We start from the raw sequence: 22,215 nt of genomic DNA, 5'->3' as shown, positions 1-22,215 counted from the left end.
GACAACAGGTGGCAGGTCCTCTCTTGGAACTGGGTTTTTTTCTTTACTTGTAGTTAATTTGAAGATCATGGTATTCTCTGTCATGATGCTGAAGGCCTGTATTGGGTGTGCTTTTATTTCTTTTCCTTGTTGATTTTATGGTTTTAGGAAAAGTTTTAGAGACTTGGTAGCACTTGATAGCAAGATCATAAAAATAAAAAACATCCTTAAAAAGAGAAAGGAATTGTCCATAGATGCATGATTACAATGCACACGGTTCCTTTAATGAGCATTTATTAAACATCACTAGATACCAGGCAAGAGAGTAGGGCTACAAAGATAATCAGAACATGGTTTTGATGGTTATGAATATATTCACAGGAAGACACCCAAATTTATAATAATTATAACAGAGTGATACTCCTGAAAGAACAGAGCATGGATGAAAAAGCACCTACTTTTGTGACAAGTTCAGGGAAAGTTTCACAGCACTTATTCTTGAGCTGTGTCTTGAAAGATAAGTAGTAAGTTCCAAAGTAAACAAGTTAGGTAAGAATGTCTCAGGCAGAGAGACGTAGTGCAGAGCACTGGGCTGAGGAGGAACACTGGGCGTTTAGTTCTTCATATAGGAGTAGAAGAAGGTGAGACTTGAATATTTCTCAGCAACATCATGCAGAACACTGCTAAAAGAAGGGATAAAAACCTTTTTAAAGCAGGAAAAGGACATGGTTCAGTTTTTGCTTTAGAACCATCACCTCAGGGAGAGGGGAAAGATGGTGGAGGAGTAGGGGACCCTATTTCAACTGGTCCCCGGAATTGAGCTGGATATCTACCAGACCACTCTGAGCACCCACGAAACCAGCCTGAGATGTAAGAAGATCTGGATCTCTACAAACAGAATATCGCAGGCGGTTGGTTTTGAGGTACGAAGCGGAGAGCCGTGATTCTGCGGGCAGATATCGGAGGATAAATGGCAGCGGGAGGGTGCCTGGACGTGGGGATCCTACACCGCCGGTGAGTGACAGCCTCGCGAGCTGCGGACGGGGCACAGACTCGCAGACCGGTAGCGTCGGGAAAGGACTTTAGGGCAGCCCCCGGGGTGGAAAACCAGACCGGCGGGGTCGCCCGCACGCGAACCGCAGCCCCCTGGACAGAAACTGGAGCGACGGTCACGCACACGCGAACTGCAGCCTCCGAGGCGGAAACCCGGTGCGCCAGGGTCCCGCCGGTGAACTGCAACCCCTGGGGTTGAAACCCCGAGCGGCGGAGTTGCGCGCGTGCGAACTGGGAGCGGCTGGCGGTTTTAGAAGCACAAAGGGCAGAGACACGTCCCGACCTGGAGGCAGGACTGGGAGCGCTGCGGAGGGGCGCACAACCCAGGACGCTGCAGTTTATAGCAGCACGGACAGAAACGGAGACGGTGTGGCCTGGAGAGCTCACTGAAGAACAGACTGCGGTCTCTCTGCTCTGAGGCAGAGGGTTGGAAACGGTCTCTTCTGCTCTGACTCGCGGAAGAGACGCGGAAAGCCGCCAGGGAAAGGCACCAGAGAACAAAAGCCCCAAAGACTGATTCCCACTGAGCCCATCCCCCGCCACAGGGGCGCAGGGCAACTCCGCCCAAACAGGGTTGACTGAGTAACAGCGCGGCAGGCCCCTCCCGCAGAAGACAGGCTGGGAAAACAAGAGGCCAGCAACCCTAAGGTCCCAAGAAAACAGGTGCATCTTGCTTGGGTTCTGGTCAATAATTTGGACTCTATACATTCCCTCAAACACCCATCAACAGAATGACTAGGAGGAGGAGCCCCCAAAACAGAAAAGACTCAGAGATTATGACTTATGCTGCAGATTTACAAATGGATGCAGATATAACCAAGATGTCAGAGATGGAATTCAGGCTAGCAATTGTGAAGACAATGGCTAGAATGGAGAAATCAATTAATGGCAACATAGAGTCTCTAAGGGCAGAAATGAAAGGTGAATTGGCAGAACTTAAAAATGCTATCAATGAGATCCAATCCAATCTAGATAATCTAACAGCTAGGGTAACTGAGACAGAAGAGAGAATAAGCGATCTGGAAGACAGTATAATAGATAAAAAGGGAAAAGAGGAGGCCAGGGAAAAACAACTCAGAATCCGTGAAAATAGAATCAGAGAAATAAATGACACCATGAGGCATTCCAATGTCAGAATAATTGGAATCCCGGAGGGAGTGGAGAGAGAGAGGGCTAGAAGATGTATTTGAGCAAATCGTAGCTGAGAACTTCCCTAATCTGGGGAATGAAACAAACATTCGAGTCCTAGAGGCAGAGAGGACCCCTCCTAAGATCAAGGAAAACAGGCCAACACCTCGGCATGTAATAGTAAAACTTGCAAATCTTAGAACCAAGGAAACCATCTTAAGGGCAGTTAGGGGGAAGAGATTCCTTACGTACAGAGGGAAGAACATCAGAATAACGTCAGATCTATCCACAGAGACCTGGCAAGCCAGAAAGGCCTGGCAAGACATATTCAGGGTACTAAATGAGAAGAACATGCAGCCAAGAATACTTTATCCGGCAAGGCTTTCATTTAGAATGGATGGAGAGATCCAGAGCTTCCACGACCGGCAGAAGTTGAAAGAATATGTGACCACTAAGCCGGCCCTGCAAGAAATATTAAGGGGGGTTCTATAAAAGGAGAAAGACCCCAAGAGTGATCTACAACAGAAATTTACAGGGACAATCTATAAAAACAACGTCTTCACAGGCAACATGATGACAATTAATTCATATTTTTCAATAATCACTCTCAATGTGAATGGCCTAAATGCTCCCATAAAACGGCACAGGGTTGCAGATTGGATAAAAAGACAGGACCCATCCATATGCTGTCTACAAGAGACTCATTTTGAACCTAAAGATACATCCAGACTGAAAGTGAAGGGATGGAGATCTATCTTCCATGCCAGCGGACCTCAAACGAAAGCTGGGGTAGCAATTCTTATATCAGACAAATTAGATTTTAAACTAAAGTCTGTAATAAGAGACACAGAAGGACACTATATCATTCTTAAAGGGTCTATCCAACAAGAAGATCTAACAGTTGTAAATATCTATGCCCCCAACATGGGAGCAGCCATATACATAAGCCAACTGTTAACCAAAATAAAGAGTCATATTGATAAGAATACGTTAATTGTAGGAGACCTCAATACTCCACTCTCAGCAATGGACAGATCGTCTAAGCAGAAAATCAACAAGGAAACAAGAGCTTTGAATGATACATTGGACCAGATGGACCTCATAGATATTTACAGAACATTCCACCCTAAAACAACAGAATACTCATTCTTCTCGAGTGCACATGGAACTTTCTCCAGGATAGACCATATACTGGGTCACAAATCAGGTCTCAACCGATACCAAAAGATTGAGATTACTCCCTGCATGTTCTCAGACCACAATGCTCTAAAACTGGAACTCAATCACAAGAAAAAATTTGGCAGAAATTCAAACACTTGGAAGCTGAAGACCACTCTGCTCAAGAATGTTTGGGTCAACCAAGAAATCAAAGAAGAACTTAAACAATTCATGGAAATCAGTGAGAACAAAAACACATCGGTCCAAAACCTATGGGATATTGCAAAGGCGGTCCTAAGGGGGAAATACATAGCCATCCAAGCCTCACTCAAAAAAATAGAAAAATCCCGAATTCACCAGCTAACTCTACACCTTAAAGAACTAGAGAAAAAGCAACAAACGACGCCTAAGCCACGCATTAGAAGAGAAATAATTAAAATTAGAGCAGAAATCAATGAATTAGAAACCAGAAACACAGTAGATCAGATCAATGAAACTAGAAGTTGGTTCTTTGAAAGAATTAATAAGATTGATAAACCACTGGCCAGACTTATCCAAAAGAAGAGAGAAAGGACCCAAATTAATAAAATTATGAATGAAAGGGGAGATATCACAACTAACACCAAGGAAATAGAAACAATTATTAGAAATTATTATCAACAACTATATGCCAATAAACTGAGCACTCTGGATGAAATGGAGGCCTTCCTGGAAACCTATAAGCTGCCAAGACTGAAACAGGAAGAAATTGACAACCTGAATAGGCCAATAACCAGTAACGAGATTGAAGCAGTGATCAAAAACCTCCCCAAAAACAAGAGTCCAGGGCCTGATGGATTCCCTGGGGAATTCTACCAAACATTCAAAGAAGAAATAATACCTATTCTACTGAAGCTGTTTCAAAAAATAGAAACAGAAGGAAAACTTCCAAACTCATTCTATGAGGCCAGCATTACCTTAATCCCCAAACCAGGCAAAGACCCCATCAAAAAGGAGAATTTCAGACCGATATCCCTGATGAATATGGATTCCAAAATCCTCAACAAAATCTCAGCTAATAGGATCCAACAATACATTAAAAGGATCATCCACCACGACCAAGTGGGATTTATCCCCGGGATGCAAGGGTGGTTCAACATTCGCAAATCAATCAATGTGATAGAACACATTAATAAGAGGAGGAAGAAGAACCATATGGTCCTCTCAATTGATGCAGAAAAAGCAGTTGACAAAATACAACATCCTTTCCTGATTAAAACTCTCCAGAGTATAGGGATAGAGAGAACATTCCTCAAGATCATAAAATCCATCTATGAAAAACCCACAGCGAATAGCATCCTCAATGGGGAAAAGCTGAGAGCCTTTCTCTTAAGATCAGGAACACGTCAAGGGTGCCCACTCTCACCATTGTTGTTCAACATAGTACTAGAAGTCCTAGCAACAGCAATCAGACAACAAAAAGAAATAAAAGGTATTCAAATTGGCAAAAAAGAAGTCAAACTCTCTCTTTTCGCAGATGACATGATACTTTATGTGGAAAACCCAAAAGACTCCACCCCCAAATTACTAGAACTCATCCAGCAATTCAGTAATGTGGCAGGATACAAAATCAATGCACAGAAATCAGTTGCTTTCTTATACACTAACAACGCAACTGTAGAAAGAGAAATTAAAGAAACGATTCCATTTACAATAGCACCAAAAACCATAAGATACCTCGGAATAAACCTAACCAAAGAGGTAAAGGATCTATACTCTAGGAACTACAAAACACTCATGAAAGAAATTGAAGAAGACACAAAAAGATGGAAAAATATTCCATGCTCATGGATTGGAAGAATAAACATTGTTAAAATGTCTATGCTACCCAGAGGAATCTATACCTTCAATGCCATCCTGATCAAAATTCCAATGACATTTTTCAAAGTTCTGGAACAAACAATCCTAAAATTTGTATGGAATCAGAAAAGACCCCGAATCGCCAAGGAGATGTTGAAAAAGAAAAACAAAGCTGGGGGCATCACGTTGCCCGATTTCAAGCTATATTACAAAGCAGTGATCACCAAGACAGCATGGTACTGGCACAAAAACAGACATACAGACCAATGGAACAGAATAGAGAACCCAGATATGAACCCTTAACTCTATGGTCAAATAATCTTTGACAAAGCAGGAAAAAACATGCAATGGAAAAAAGACAGTCTCTTCAATAAATGGTGCTGGGAAAATTGGACAGCGACATGCAGAAGAATGAAACTCGACCATTCTCTAACACCATTCACAAAGATAAACTCAAAGTGGATGAAAGACCTCAATGTGAGACAGGAATCCATCAAAATCCTAGAGGAGAACATAGGCAGTAACCTCTTTGACATCGGCCACAGCAACTTCTTTCAAGATACATCTCCAAAAGCTAGTGAAACAAAAGCAAAAATGAACTTTTGGGACTTCATCAAGATAAAAAGCTTCTGCACAGCAAAGGAAACAGTCAACAAAACAAAGAGGCAACCCACAGAATGGGAGAAGATATTTGCAAATGACACTACAGGTAAAGGGCTGGTATCCAAAATCTATAAAGAACTTCTCAAACTCAACACCCAAAAAACAAATAATCAAGTCAAAAAGTGGGCAGAAGAGATGAACAGACACTTCTCTGAAGAAGACATACAAATGGCTAACAGACCCATGAAAAAATGTTCATCATCATTAGCCATCAGGGAAATCCAAATCAAAACCACACTGAGATACCACCTTACACCAGTTAGAATGGCAAAAATGGACAGGGAAAGAAACAACAAATGTTGGAGAGGTTGTGGAGAAAGGGGAACCCTCTTACACTGTTGGTGGGAATGCAAGTTGGTACAGCCACTTTGGAAAACAGTGTGGAGGTTCCTCAAAAATTTTAAAATAGAGCTAGCCTATGACCCAGCAATTGCACTCCTGGGTATTTACCCCAAAGACACAGATGTAGTGAAAAGAAGGGCCATATGCACCCCAATGTTCATAGCAGCAATGTCCACAATAGCCAAACTGTGGAAAGAGCCGAGATGCCCTTCAACAGATGAATGGATAAAGAAGATGTGGTCCATATATACAATGGAATATTACTCAGCCATCAGAAAAGATGAATACCCAACTTTTACATCAACATGGATGGGACTGGAGGAGATTATGCTAAGTGAAATAAGTCAAGCAGAGAAAGTCAATTATCATATGGTTTCACTTATTTGTGGAACATAAGGAATAACATGGAGGACATTAGGAGAAGGAAGGGAAAAATGGGCGGGGGGAATTGGAGGGAGAGATGAACCATGAGAGACTATGGACCTGAGAAACAAACAGGGTTTTAGAGGGGAGGGGGGAAGGGGGATTGGTTAGCCCAGTGATGGGTATTAAGGAGGGCACGTACTGCATGGAGCACTGAGTGTTATACGAAAACAATGGATCGTGGATCACTACATCAAAAACTAATGATTTGGGGCACCTGGGTGGCTCAGTCGGTTAAGCCGCTGCCTTCGGCTCAGGTCATGATCCCAGGGTCCTGGGATCGAGCCCCACATTGGGCTCCCTGCTCAGCGGGGAGCCTGCTTCTCCCTCTCCCTCTGCCTGCCTCTCTACCTACTTGTTCTCTTTCTCTCTCTGTCAAATAAATAAATAAAATCTTAAAAAAACAAAACAAAACAAAACAAAAACTAATGATGTATTGTATGGTGACTAACATAACATAATAAAATTAAAAACTACAAAAAAAAAAAAGAACCATCACCTCATTGGAAATAAGGAAGATAGTTGAGAGATGGATGCAAGACTGAGGTCAGGGAAGTAAGGAGGCTATTAAAAATTTTCAGGAATAGGTATTGATGGTCACATGCAAGATATTGGCAATAGAAAAGAGAGGCAACTATGGATTAGAAAAAGATTTTTATAACAAAATTTATTGCATTTAGTGCATGATTGGATATGGAAAATTTCAAAAAGAAAAAAAAAAGGAAGACAGGATGCCTTGGGATGGCTAGAAAGAGATTTAGAATTTAGGAGTCTGATTTCTGAGATTTCACATAGTTCATGTTACCTCTACACCAAACTTTAGTTTCATGTTCAAACATTTGTAAATAGTTTTGCTGTCTTTTGGGTACTGATCATTTTGTCATATTATATTTTATTTTTAAAGAAAAGGTAGGAATATTGAGGTTGCCATCATTGGTTTATCAGTCTTCAGTGTCACATGCCCTCTGATCTTATTTTTTCTTTCCAATTTAAGAGCTCTCTCTATTTTTCTTTTGATATCACCCATTCTGAGTGGTTTAATACTTAATATATGCCTATATAGTAAATAGCTTAGAATAAACATATTTATATTGAATAAAATGGTGCTATTCAAATGTTATTAAATGTAATAGCTAAGTGTCTCAGATGCCATAAATTCACTATAAAAATGAATCCCTTTTAATTAAATGTTTGCATTTGTTTGCTCATTCCTCAAGCCCATACTCAGCTCAATTATATCATCATTCTTTTGATTATTTGCTGTGGCTCAGACTGTCTTGGAAATACAAAATTAGACCAATGCCTTCTCACCAGATCTCACAAACAATATTAACGAATGTCTCCTACCTGTTAACATGCTGTTTAGATGCTGTGGGGGCCACAGAAGGGTTCAAAGTCTAGTAAGTAAAATGGGCAGATTAAGAAATACCGTAGGTATGCATATAAGGCTCATTTTTCTAAAAATAAATACTCAAAAGAAAGGTTCTCTTTATATTTGGGTCTTTATAGAGTATCTCATATTATTAGAGTTCTCCCATTTTCTTTGTTATGAATAATGAGATAATTTAACATCTTAAATGTTATTTCAATACTGTGTACATTTTTGCCATAATACAAATCTGAGATATGTCTTTTGCATTTTACATTTGCAAGAGATGGTTTACTTGTTAATCTGTGATTGTTAAGCTTCCCAAATTGAAAGTTTAGTAAAATAATTTCTATGATTCCATATATAATAAATGCTCATCTGAGAATTTCTCTTTTAAAGAATTTTTTAATACTAATTAAAAGTCTGGAGTTCTTGAAGACTTTTTTTTTTTTAATTCTCAAGGAGTAAGATTCTTGAAATTTAAAAGGGAGAAAAAGGTAGTTCTTTAAAATTAAGGTTGTTGAAATATCTGGTTTCTTTATGAATTCCCAAAGAGGTTAGGTTAAATCTATAGCAGTAATATTAATATCTTCACTTCAAAAAATGATTGGTTTTGTAATTTTTAAAACATCAAGTGGAAATAGATATGATGAATAGTAAACTCCACAAAATCAAATATTTTTATCCTTTATTAAAAGATTTTGATGTTTTGGGGCGCCTGGGTAGCTCAGTTGGTTAAGCATCTGCCTTCGGCTCAGGTCATGATCTCAGGGTCCTGGGATCCAGTCATGTGTTGGGCTCTGTGCTCAATGGGTAGTCTCCTTCTCCTTCTCCCTCTGGCCCTCCCCTGGCTCGTGCTCTCTCTCTCTCAAGTAAATAAACAAAATCTTTAAAAAAAGAAGATTTTTATATTATGCAGTATTGAAGTAATTGCTGTATTTTTCAGCAAAAAAGAAAAGAAAAGAAAAAAACAAATTCACTTATCCTAAGTGTAAGTGAGCCTAAGGAATTTGGGAGTGGCAAATTAACAAGGGACTATGATGGAGTTATAATTTAATTTCAAGTTTATAGTGATTTGAGCAACAGAACAAGAGAAAACAACAGTGCAAAAATGTTTATAATCAGTGAAAAGAATGAAAGATGGTATAAGCAGCAAGATGCCTATTTTAATTAGAAAAGATTAGGACGTTTGAGTACTTGAAGAATAAAATTAGTACTGAATACAAGAAAATATGTAAATATTGGGAAATTAAGTTTATACCCTTATGTTCAGAGTTGTATTTTTGAGCATGTATGGAAATTATAAGTTAATATTAAGTGATGTAATAGATGGTGATATAGCATGCTATTAGAACCCAGAAGGGATCATATCTATCTGCCTTGGAAACTGTGGAAAGGTTTCACAGATTTGATAAGCCGAACTCTATATGAATAGGAGGATTAATCTGGTTTTAAAAAATGAGGTTTTTGAGACAGAGAAAACTATATTCTCGGATTCCTTAAGGGATTCCTTAAGGGGGACCTGGTCTGAAAAACAAAAACAGAAACAAGAAAAAAAAACCTTGGTGGTAAGACTTAAACACTTAGGACACGTAATGCTGTAACTTTTTAACTTTTTGTAAAGCAAGAACCGAACTGCGTATTTTATGGAACTCTTCTTACGTGGTTATTTTTAATTCCTTGGTTTGCTACCCATCTCACAACCCTGTAAACATCCATCAGAGATCCAAAATTGCAGGAAGATGGAAGCTTATACATAGAACCTTGTCTAATGTGGTCAGAGTACCTTCTTTATATTAGAAAGAGAAATAAAGCCAAACTCCATTCACATTGTGAATGTGATTTGATCTTAATTGCTGGAAGTTACATTGCAGAACGTTCTGCAGTTTATTTCAATACATTTAAACTCTCCTTAAAACTTAGAAGCTTTTCAAATTACCTTATTATCTCAGAATTAAAACTTAACTTATACTCAGTTGGTTTCTGACTTTTATGTGCTATCTCCTTTAGTCATTATACCAGTTCTGTGGATAAGCATCATCCTGTATTTTGTGTTGTGGAAACCAAAGTGAGGAGAGTTTAGTAACTTTACCAAAATCGCAGGGCTAGAAAGCAAAGGAGCCAGGAATATAGGTCTTGTCTGAATACAAAACCAAAGCTCTCTGGATGGTATCATTCTTCTAACCTTTGATCTTATTTCTACCTTCTTTCATAGGAATTATTTTGGAGAAAAAATTGCCATGTATTTTGTCTTTCTTGGATTTTACACCGAAATGCTGTCCTTTGCAGCTATAGTTGGCTTAGCTTGTTTCATTTACGGCTTATTATCAATGGATGGTAACTCAAGCAGGTGAGTGCAACTGAATTGCCCAAACAGAGAGAACATCTCGCTGTTATACTAACTGAGACTGTTGTTATTATTTCCCTGGCATGTTTTCAGAATGTTTCCTGATGGCAGGCAGATAATTGATTTTTTTTTTTTTTTTAAGATTTTATTTATTTATTTGACAGAGAGAGAGATAGCGAGAGCAGGAACACAAGAAGGGGGAGTGGGAGAGGGAGAAGCAGGCTTCCCGCCGAGCAGGGAGCCCGATGCGGGCCTCGATCCCAGGACCCTGGGATCATGACCTGAGCCGAAGGCAGACGCTTAACGACTGAGCCACCCAGGCACCCGATAATTGATATTTTTGAGAGAAAAAAAAAACAAAACAAAACATAACAGCTGCCCCTCACCTGGTGCTTTATGGAAAATCTGTTTTTAATGATAAGCTGTAAATATTCTGTTTCTCAAAACATGACTTGACCAACGACAGAAATTGCTGCTTTATTACCCCTCCGCCATGTGTGAGAAGCTGTATAGACAGTGGTTCTGTCACCTGAAAACACATCACTTTGAAAATAACTTTGCTGTTCCCTCTGCAGCACTGAGATCTGTGACCCTACAATTGGAGGTCAGATTATCATGTGTCCACTCTGTGATCAAGTGTGTGATTATTGGAGACTAAATACCACGTGTTTGGCTTCAAAGGTATGTATGCATTGTGGAACGATGAAAAGACTTGGAATTTCTCTCTTTTTGTATCGCATTTGATACACTAAGTAGCCTTTGTGATGTTATTGCTGTTTTTACAGATCTCCCATTTATTTGATAACGAGTCAACAGTGTTCTTTGCAATATTCATGGGAATTTGGGGTGAGTAAATAGTCATATAAAAAAACAACTTTCTCCAGGTTATGTGTTATGTGACCCATCTGTATAACATATATATAACATACACAGATGGCATACTTACATACCAAAGGAGATTTTGGACCTTTGTGTCTTTGCTCGCTAGCATCAGTACACTGATGGAGTCTACATCGGTGGTCTGTAGTCCTTGGTCCTTGGTCCAAAAAGGTCTTTATTAATCATCTCTTTATTTCTCTGAGAGATAATATCATTTTTGAAACTTTGTATGCATTCAGCTCATACTGTCTCCCAGCACTATGGTAAAAAAACCAGCTCAATAAGTACTTAATGCAGGAAAGAATACACATAAATATGTGTTGGCTGGATGATATTGAATCATGGGCACAAAGTTGAACAAGAATCAACAACTGTTGAGGGCTAATAAATCCATGTTTGAATCTAAATTTCCTGTGTATAATTCTGGTTCCAGCTTCCGGTTCCGTTTATTAAAAATCTTCCATGTAAAGTAGAATTCCCCTTAATTTTGAAAATGTCCCAGTATTTCATCTTTTTCATTTTACATGAGAAATAGAGGTGTCATGAAGTTGTTCCTGCCATCAGTGAGGAAAATATTTTATGTAAGAGTAACTCAGCAGGAGGAAGCCTGAAGACTTCTAAAACATGTCCCAAATTTCAGGGGACTCTGGGAAAAAATATACTTTTTTCTTTCCAACTTGAAAAAAAAAGTCTTCAACAATATGTACATTTAAAAACTGGGCAAGAGAACAAGGGTAGCTTAATCCAGGCAAAAAGACACCAAAACATGGGGATATGGGTGTGAAGCAGAGGGATTTAGCAGAGCTAAATGCGGAGCTGCTATGTGAAGAGAGCAGCCTAGATTTAAAGAACAGAGGACAGAGAAATCTTACTAACAATCCTCTAATTACCCCAACTTTGCTAAGTCCAGCTATATCTTTATTGTATGGCTGCCAAGTCCTTCCTCTGTCATTACTCGGAATCAACAGTGCATGAGAGGTGCACCAATTACAGCAAATACAATAGAGTGCAGTTGTTTCCATGAGAGAGATTGTGCACCCACTGCAACCTTCTATTTCATCACAGAGAAGCCGCCATATGTGGAACACACAGACCCTTGTGTGTGTGAAGAGGTGCTACCATCAGTTCTCTGGGAAAAGTTTACTCTAGTAGTGAATTGGTTTACCTTTGCTTTTTGAGGATCGTGGCCAAATTTGAGTCCTTAACACATTCTACGTTAAAGGAACAATACTAGTCCTTATCACTATATAATGATTTTCTTTGCCTCTTATTATAGCCTTTGTCTAAAGTCTATTTTGTCTGATATAAGTATAACTAACCTTGCTTTCTTTTGGTTTCCATTTGTACGGAATATCTTTTTTCATCCCTTCCCTTTCAATATGTATGTCCTTAAAGCTGTAGTGAGTCTCTTGCAGTTCACATATAGTTGGGTCTTGTTTTTTACTCATTCAGCCATTCCAAGACTTTTGACTGGAGAATTTAGTTTATTTACATTAAAGTCATAATTGGTAGGTGTGGACTTACATTTGCCATTTTGTTAATTTTTTTCTGGATGTTTTATAATTTCTTTGTTCCTTCCTGTCTTGCCCTCCTGCTTTGGGCAATGATAATTTTCTCTAATGGTATGCTCATATTCCTTTCTTTTTATCTTCTAGGTATCTGTTATAGGTTTTTGCTTTGTGAATACCACAAGGCTTATATAAAACATCTTATAGTTAGTAATAGTCTATGGTAAGCTAAGACAGATTAACTTTGAATGCATGCTAAAGTTTGGTATTTTTACTTTCCTCTCCGTTTTTTATGCTTTTGATGTCACAATTTACATTTTTTATCTTGTTTATTCATTAACCAGTTATTGTATAGTTATTTTTACTACTTTTTGTCTTTTAACCTTCATACTAGTTTTATAAATGACTTACCCATTCCCATCACATTAAAGTATTCTGAATTTAACTATATATAACTATATATTTATCTTTACTAGTGAGATTTATATTTTCATATGTTTTCATGTTACTAATTAGCATTCTTTTATCTCATATCAAAGAAGTCCCTTTAACATTTCTTATAAGGCCAGGCCATCTTGGTGGTGATGAACTCCTTTAGCTTTTGCTTGTCTGGAAAACTCTTTATCTCCTCTTCAGTTCTGAAGGAGAGCTTGCCAGTTAGAATATTCTTGGTTGGCAGTTTTTGTCTTTCAGCACTTTGACTATATCATGTCACTTCTTCCTGGCCTGCAAAGTTTCTGCTGAAAAATCTGCTGATAGTCTTATGATGGTTCCCTTGTACATAACAAGTTGTTTTTCTCTTGTTGTTGTAAGATTCTCTCTTTGCCTTTACCTTTTGAGAATTTAATTATAGTGTGTCATAGCGTGGGTCTTTTTGGACTCATTTGGAATGCTTTTGGCTTCCAGGATTTGATATATCTCCCCCCCCCCCCCCCGCCGCCATGTTAGGGATGTTTTCAAACATTATATCTTTGAGTAAGTTTTCTGCTCCTTTCTTACCCTCTTCTCCTTTTGGGAGCCTGTAATATAAATGTTGGTCAGCTTGATATTGTCTCGTAAGTCCCTTAAGCTGATTTCACTCTTTTTTCTTTTTGCTCCTCTGATTGAATTCATCACTGCTTTGTCTTCAGTTTTGCTGATCCTTGCTTCAATTGATCTAATCTTCTGTGGAATCACTCTATTGAAATTTTTAAGTACAGTATTGCATTCTTCAGCTCTCTGTGTTTATTACTTTTTTATATTTTGTCTCTTTGTTCAGATTCTCACTTTGTTCACACATTGTTCTTCTGACCTTGGTAAGCATCTTTTATGACCATTATTTTGAACTCCCTATCAGGTAAATCATTTATCTTCATTTCATTAAGGTCCTTTACAGAGGTTTATTTTCTTTTTCTTTTGGTTTTGTTGTTGTTGTTTGGAACATATTTCTGGGTTTCTTCATTTGCTTTGTCTCTCTGTGTTGGTTTCTGTGCATTAGATAAAACAACTACCTCTCCCAGTCCTGACCATGTGATCTGGTATAGGAGATGAATCTTTTTGATCAATCCAGTCTGAACTCTTGGTCGTCTCTCTAAACTCTGTGATTATCTCCACTGCCTTCTTTGTTCTTAGTGGTTCCCAGTATTTGGGAGTATGCCAAGACCTGTCAGTGTCCCAAAGGGGGAAGATCTCAATCAGTACCTAGATGCAGCCTGACTAGGGAAGCCAAACCTTTAGGAAGCAGCTTCTAAGTATGCAAGTAGATCTCCTTCAGGGAAATATTGGAATACTAAAACACTGCTTAATTATACTATGCTCTTAAAACTTTGTTCTCCTAGTAACAATGTATCTACTGAATACATGAGTAAAGAAATGAATAAATGAGTAAAAGCCATCTGTCTCAGTCAGTATTAAATTAAGAAGTGAATAAATAAATGAGTGAAATATAACCTGTTCTTAAGAAGGTCACAATCTAATTTGGCCAGAATCCAATACATGCTCTCATTAAATTTTAAGTGCTGAGGAAGTACAGAGGAGGAAGGAATTATTTCTTGACTAGAGGAATTGAGATCACTATGGAAGATATGGAATTTGTTTTGGATTTTTTTAAAAAATAAGATTTTGATAGGGAAAAAGGGTGGGAAAGGATAGAACAATCTGATGTGAGCATTAGCTTATCCTCTATGCCTTCATTGTAATGAACCATCTCTGAGAGTCCCTTTAAGCTGAAGGTTTTGCCAACGTCACTTCCTATGGGACATCATCCTCTTCCTCACAACTGCTTTCTTCATTTATGGCAGTAAGATTGCCTTTGCTAGATTTCTCTGGCTATATGTGTAGTCTCTCAAATGGCAGCAGTGTCAATATTCTCAGAGTCCTCTATTTCTTCTGTAACCCCATTTATGTTTTATTTGTTAATCACTTTTTATTCCTTGCTATACTTTCGTCCTTGCTGATCAGTACTATCTTTTGATAACCATTTTTGTAAAATGTCACATGGAAGACAAGGAGAAAACACAAATGGATGCTTTGCTCTCTGTGCATTAATGGAGTAACAGATATGTAGTGGTTCAAACACCAGCAGCATTTAACGTGATGTGATTGGTCACTAATCATGATATACATCTGCTATTTATATAGTGATTTGTGGTTTGAAGAACTAACAGCAAAATTTGTACTTTATGCAACAGTTCACAATTAATTTACTGCAGTACCTGAACTTTGAGTCATGCTGGGGGACTTGTGTTATATAACTAACCCATGGAAACTGGAACATGCATACTGTAACCACGCAAAGCAAACAATATCTATATTTCTAAATATTTGGAGGAATAATATAATAAGCCATCCCATGATCATGGATTGGAAGACTTAATATTATTAATTTTTCCATACTACCCAAAGTGATCTAAATATTCAATATGATCTCTACCAAAATCCCAATGGCATTTTTTAACAGAAATGGGAAAAACAACTGAAAAAAGTTCATGTAGAATCACAAGAGTCTTGAAGTAGCTGGGTCAGTCTTGAGAAAGAGCAAAGCTGGAGACCTCACACTTCTTGATTTCAAAATTGCAAAGCTACAGTAATCAAAACACTATGGCACTGGCATAAAGACAGATATACAGACCAGTAGAACAGAATAAAGCTCAGAAATAAACCCATACATATATGGTTAACTAATCTTCAACAAGAGTTCCAAGAATACACAATGGGGAAGGGATAGTCTCTTCAACAAATGGTGTGGAGAAATTGGATATCTACATGCAAAATAATGAAATTGAATCTTTATCTTTTACACTATACACAAAAATCACTTCAAAATTGGATAAAATCTTAAATGTAAGACCTGGAACTATATAAAACTCCTCGAAGAAAATTTAAGGAAAAACTTCATGACATTGATCTTGGCAGTTATTTCCTGGACATAACACCAAAGCCCAGGTAACAGAAACCAAAAACAAGTTGGATTGCATCAAGCTAAAAAGTTTCTGTGCAGCATAGAAAATGGCAGAGTGAAAAGACAACCCATGGAATGGCAGAAAATATTTGCAAACCCTATCTCTGATAAGGGGTGAATCTCCAAAATACTTCAGGAACTCCTGAAACTCAAGAGTGAAAAAACCCAGGGGGTCAGGCATCTGACTCAGTTCCGGCTCAGGTCACGAGCTTGCAGTCGTGGAATCAAGCCCTGGGTCAGGCTCTGTGCTTAGTCTGGAGTCTGTTTCAAATTCTTTCTCCTCTCCCTCTGCCCCTCCCCACTCACGCTCGCTCTCTCTTTCTCTCTCTCAAATAAATAAATAAAATCTTTGAAAAAATAGTGAAAAAACCCTAATAACCTGATTTTAAAATGGACAAAGGACTCAAATAGACATTCTCCAAAGAATATATACAAATGGCCAATAGGTATATGAAGAAATGCTTAGTGTCACTCGTTACCAGGGAAATGCAAATCAAAACCACAATGAGATGTCATCTCACACCTGTCAGGATGGCTATTACCAAGACAACAAAAGACAAGAGCTGGTGAGGATGTGGAGAATTATAATAAATTTTTGTACATTGTTAGTGGGAATGCTAAATGGTGCAGCTGGAAAACAGTATGAGAATTCCTCAGAAAACTAAAAATAGAACTACTATATGATCCAGCAATACCACTTCTGAGTATTTACTCCAGATAATTGAAATCAGGATCTTGAAGAGATGTTGGGACTCCTATGTTCACTGAAGCACTATCCACAATAAGCGAGAGGTGGAAACTACCTAAATGTCCACATTGACAGATGAATAGATAAAGAAATTGTGGTATATAAATACACCACATACTGTTGGTATATACATTTGATATGCTATTCACCCTTGAAAAGAAGGAAATTCTGCAATATGTGACAATATGGATGAACCTTGAAGATATTATGGTCAGTGAAATATACCAGTTACAGACAGAGAAATCCTTCCTGATCTCATTTATATAAAGTATCTAAAATAGTCACATTTATAGAATCAGAGAGTGGAATGGAGATTATTGGGGATTAGTGGAGGTGAGGGAAAAAGGGAGTAACTAATCAATGGGCATATAGTCTCAGTTAAGTAAGATAAAGAAACTCTAGAGAGCTGCTATACAACCTTGTGCCTATAGTCAACAATAAGGTATTGTAGACTTAAAATTTGTTAAGATGGTAGAAAGCTGCTTAACTGTTCTTATAATAAAATAAATTTTTTTTAAAGGAGGAAAAGGGGCACCTGGGTAGCTCAGTCAGTTAAGTGTCCGATTCTTGATCTCAGCTCAGGTCTTGATCTCAAGGTTGTGGGTTCAAGTCCCGTGTTGGGCTCCATGCTGGGTGTGGATCCTATTAAAAAAATTAAAAATTAAAAAAAAATTAAAAATTAAAAAAAAATTAAAAATTAAAATAAAAGTAAGCAGGGAATGTGTCAGATGAAACATTAAAATTTGAATCACAGGTGATAAAATTATAAGTTAATATTGATTGTGTTAGTATTCCATTCTTAGATATATACCCAAGAGAAAGGCATTCATATGCCCACCAGTAGATATGCACAAGAACATTCACAGCAACACTATTTGTAATAGCAAAAAACCTGGCAATAGCTGAAATGCCCATGAACCTGAGAATAAACAAAATTGTGATTTACATAAATAATGGAATACTATACAGCAATGAAAATAAACGAACTTTTGCTATACACAGCAGTATGGATTCAGTTTATAAGAAAAGTTGAACCAAAACAAAACCTAACACAAAACTACCTATGGTATGTCACCATTTATGAAAAGTTCAAAGACAGGTGAAACTCTCCTATGATATTAGAAGCTAGGATACTAGTTACACTTACATCTTAGAAGAGTCATAAGGGAGTGTTTCTGGGGGTTCTGGTAATGTTCTATTTTTTGATATTGATGCTGATTACATAGGAATGTTCATTTTGTGAAAATTCTTTAAATTGTACCGTTGTGTTTTATGTACTTTTCTGTAAATATGTTATGATGCAATTGGAAGTTTATTAAAAATTATATGTATATATATATAAAGAGAGAGAGAGGAAGAGAGACAGAGGCAGACAGAGACAGAGAGACAGACAGAGATTGTGCTATGGTAGTGGCTCTCATGTTTTCCTTAAATTTACCTAAGCCCAAAAAACTGGTATGATCACTTGAATGATTTCGCTAAAAAAAAAAAAACATGCAAGCAAAATGTAGGTTTTAGTAAAAAGTTAAGTTTAAATATTACTTCAGACTAGAGTAACGTGCCTGAAATGTTTTTTTCTTGAGTGGACTGCTACGAAATTAACTGGAGTTTTTATATATGCATTATTTCAATGTTATTACCTGCTATTAAGCCAACATAGTAGTGACAGAAGAACCATATTCAGCCAACATGGTTTTTTAAAGTCAAGGAAAAAAAAAGAGCCCCAGGTTACTTTGTTATGGACTTTATTTCTCCATCCCTTGATTACAGTTGTTTTTACACATTTCTTTGTCTACAGTCACATTGTTTTTGGAGTTTTGGAAACAGCGACAGGCCAGAATGGAATATGAGTGGGACCTGGTGGATTTCGAAGAGGAGCAACAACAGCTCCAGCTGAGACCGGAATTTGAAGCGATGTGTAAACACAGGAAGATGAATGCAGTGACTAAGGTAGGTCAGGGCACTGACGGGCAGCATGTCTCAATGGAGTCACCGCTGTAGGTCGCCACACAAATAATAGTGTATATTTTAATTTGCCTTTAAAATATTTTCCAACATATAAATCTTATAAACATCTTTCCTTGTTTCTCACACATGTTTCAAACATATACAAATAAAGTAGAGGGTGCCCGGGTGGCTCAGTCGGTTAAGCGGCTGCCTTCGGCTTAGGTCATGATCCTGCGGTCCTGGAATCAAGCCCCGCGTCGGACTCCCTGCTCAGCGGGAAGCCTGCTTCTCCCTCTGCCACTCCCCCTGCTTGTGTTCCCTCTCTCGCTGTCTCTCTCTCTCTGTCAAATAAATAAATAAAATCTTTAGGAAAAAAAAAAAGTAGATGGAAAAGTATAACGAACCCCAGGATAAACCCATCACCCAGCTTCAAAGAATACTAATTCATGGACAGTCTTGTTTCATTTACAATTGCTCCTCCCTGCCACGAGATGATTTTGAAGCATATACAAGGCCTCATGTCATGAAATAACCTAGTTTTGTAATAAATAAAATAAAAGGAAAATGGAAAATAATGTGTATGCAGTGGACTTAGTATATAAATGCATATGCACATGGAAATGATACTATGTTAATATACCAAAATTAAAATAGTATTGTATTAAGATAGTGAGCTTATGAGTGATTGTTTTATTAGACCTAATTTTATTCACCTAGTCCCTTTTAATTTATTATAATGGGAAGATCATTGCACTTGTGTCTGGATGGCAAAGTCTAGATTTGGGGTTCCTTCACTGGCAAATCACCTATATGTTGGTGACTGAGTAATTTGACTTCTTGGTACCTCTTTTTTTTTTTTTTAATGTGAAAAATGCGAGGTACTTTGCCTTCAAAGACCAGACTCTTGACCGCATATTCTTAGCGTCCCTACCTTTCATCATCCATAATCACTGTGTGGCCTGATGCTGTTAAGGGGAGAATAGAGTATGCCTCTAACACAGTCTCTTCAGCAGAATTTCCCACTCTGTTCAGGGCACTCACTATTCTTGTGGCATAATACTCAAAATTATTTTCACAGTTTAGACATTTATGCATTCACTAAACATTAACTTATAGTGGACATTACAAAAAAATTCAGTAAATGAGCAAAGGGGAAAACGCCTCGGAAAATACATTAACAACTTGGGTAGCTGTATGACATTAAGAAAATATATTAAAAGAGACATTGTCATGATAATGACATGATGTGTATCTATTCATATTTCATGGTATAAAAAGGAAACTAAAAGCAGGCCTAAAATCATTGCCATAAAAACAAGATGTGCTAAATGTTTACATTTGAAACCAGCTGAAAAACAATATGGATCGATTCACTGTGAGTCATCCTCTTGAATGGTTTTGAAATCAAGGTTTTTGACTTCCTTGCAGTGCTTCTTCAGCGGGTCAGTATGACCAGAGCTCTCACATTTGAGTCTGTATTGGGAAACACATACATGTATGCATGGACACACATACACACGTGCACAAACAAATATGCACACACAAACACATACATATTGGACACACATGTGTACACATGCACACACGTTCAGTAGAAACCCTGGGACAGCTATTCTGCCTGTCAAGTTCTGTTTGCATTCAGTCTTCCCTAAAAATCCTCAAGGTGTAAAAATCCTCCCTATCTAAAGGATAGGATTACATGATTTAGATTTCTGCTGACAGCTATTTTTTACTATATAGCAATTTTTTGGGGTAAGATCTCATTGCCTCCTGATACAGCTAAGAATTTCAGCTGATATAATGAATATCTTCCATTAATGAGTTAGACAAACATCAAGATAGAAAATTCTGGTCCCCTGAACTGTGTGGAAGAACACACAGAACACTGTAAATATAAAGATGGTGCCCTATTTGATATAATGTATAGCTATAGAGCAATGCAGTTCAGTTCGGTTCAATTAGAAGAAAACTGTAATATCATTAAAGCATGTCCACGTAAGCAGCAGCCCCCAGGCTTTGACTTTGTTTCCCATCTACCAGGCCCTGAATACCACTCTAATTCAATCCTGAGGATATAGTGTGTATCCATTATGTTTCATATCATGTGTGAAATATCTCACTTAAGAGCCCTGAAGGTCTCTCCTTGAAGGGAAGGAACCATTGCTAGAATGTAGCTGCCCATGAGCTGTAGTGGATTCTGGGGGAGGTTTCTACTTTAACTGGGTTTTGTGGTTTTGACTACTGCTTGGCATCCCAACTTTGAGGGTAGATTTTGAATTTTGCTGTGATTTCTTCAAAATTGCAGGAGATGGAACCTTACATGCCTCTATGTAGTCGTCTTCCATGGTACTTTTTATCAGGAGCTACGGTGACATTATGGGTGAGCATTCTTGGAAAACTGCTCTCATCTCTTGATGTGCAATCATATTAGGATTAGCTCAGCAGTTTCATCTGCCATGGCTCTTGAGTCCCTCTCCCCCTTCTCCCCCTCTCCTCGCTTTTTATTTTGAATAGAGCTCCTATGTAAAATCAAGTGTGATCCACATGGATGTGCCATAATTGAACCTTGGAGAAAGAGCTCGGGGAGAGACTGGTGCCTCATCTTAGAGCCTGCCCCTCCCCCTCTCCCAGCAACCAGAACAGTGCAACAGATAATTTGTTTGCAGGCCATTTGGGTTTTATTTCCTTAAAAAATCATTAATTTATCTTTATCTCCACTTAAAATATCTACACAAAATGCAAAAGAAAAGCATATACTCTTAAAATTTATTTTCTTGCTGAAATAAATAGAAGAAAGTACTACTTCTACTTGAAGAATTTAATTAGCGTGTCCCATTGTGAGGGAGTCAGGTTTTTCCATGCCTTTTAGTTAATAGATTCCTCCATCACCATAATTTATTTCCTGCCCTCCAACTTTCCAAATGTGTGTCCTCTCACAGTTGGCCTTGAATTTTAAGGAAAAGAAGCAGTGTTAACCGTCTGAGAGTTTAGCACGTTGAAGTATAAATAATTAGCAGCTGTTGACTAGAGTTTAACCTTACAGTTCATATTATCCCATAATATTTTATCTTTAACATTTCTAGTTAAAGGTATTGATTTTTCTCTTTTAAATGTGTGTTTTCTTAGATGATATAACAGTCACTGAGGAGAAGTGATAGAGTAAATAATACTCTATTAATAATAGAGCAATAATCAATTCAGGGCACTGCTTGAGAAATAATCTAGAGTGTGGTCCCAGAAAGATTATTCTATCTTTTATTTCTAGTGCTCATTCCATTTGATTCAATCCCTCAACTTTCACAATCAGATTTTCCAATCATTGAGGTTAATGCATCCCCAGATCTTTGGGTTTTTGCAATATGGGAAGTGTTTAAAATTTATATAGAATCTATA

The 22,215-nt window shown here is 37.9% G+C and overlaps 1 protein-coding gene across 5 annotated transcripts in view; it reads left to right on the top strand.

Annotated features, from left to right (window-relative positions):
• Window positions 1-22,215, top strand: part of ANO5 (anoctamin 5) — a 124,583-nt gene that overhangs the window by 62,879 nt on the left and 39,489 nt on the right. For all 5 annotated transcript variants that reach the window (XR_013442388.1, XM_078058298.1, XM_078058296.1 and 2 more), the window contains 5 exons: window positions 10,170-10,304; window positions 10,877-10,982; window positions 11,087-11,147; window positions 18,674-18,825; window positions 21,128-21,202. Coding sequence is in view for 4 of the 5 variants with exons in the window: in XM_078058298.1 (XP_077914424.1) it covers window positions 10,170-10,304; window positions 10,877-10,982; window positions 11,087-11,147; window positions 18,674-18,825; window positions 21,128-21,202 (529 nt within the window). In the remaining variant the exon portion in view is untranslated. The remainder of the gene's footprint in view (window positions 1-10,169; window positions 10,305-10,876; window positions 10,983-11,086; window positions 11,148-18,673; window positions 18,826-21,127; window positions 21,203-22,215) is intronic.

This window comes from Halichoerus grypus, chromosome 11 (genome assembly GCF_964656455.1).
Source record: "Halichoerus grypus chromosome 11, mHalGry1.hap1.1, whole genome shotgun sequence".
NCBI lineage: Eukaryota > Metazoa > Chordata > Mammalia > Carnivora > Phocidae > Halichoerus > Halichoerus grypus.
This window is presented reverse-complemented; position numbering and strand designations above follow the sequence as displayed.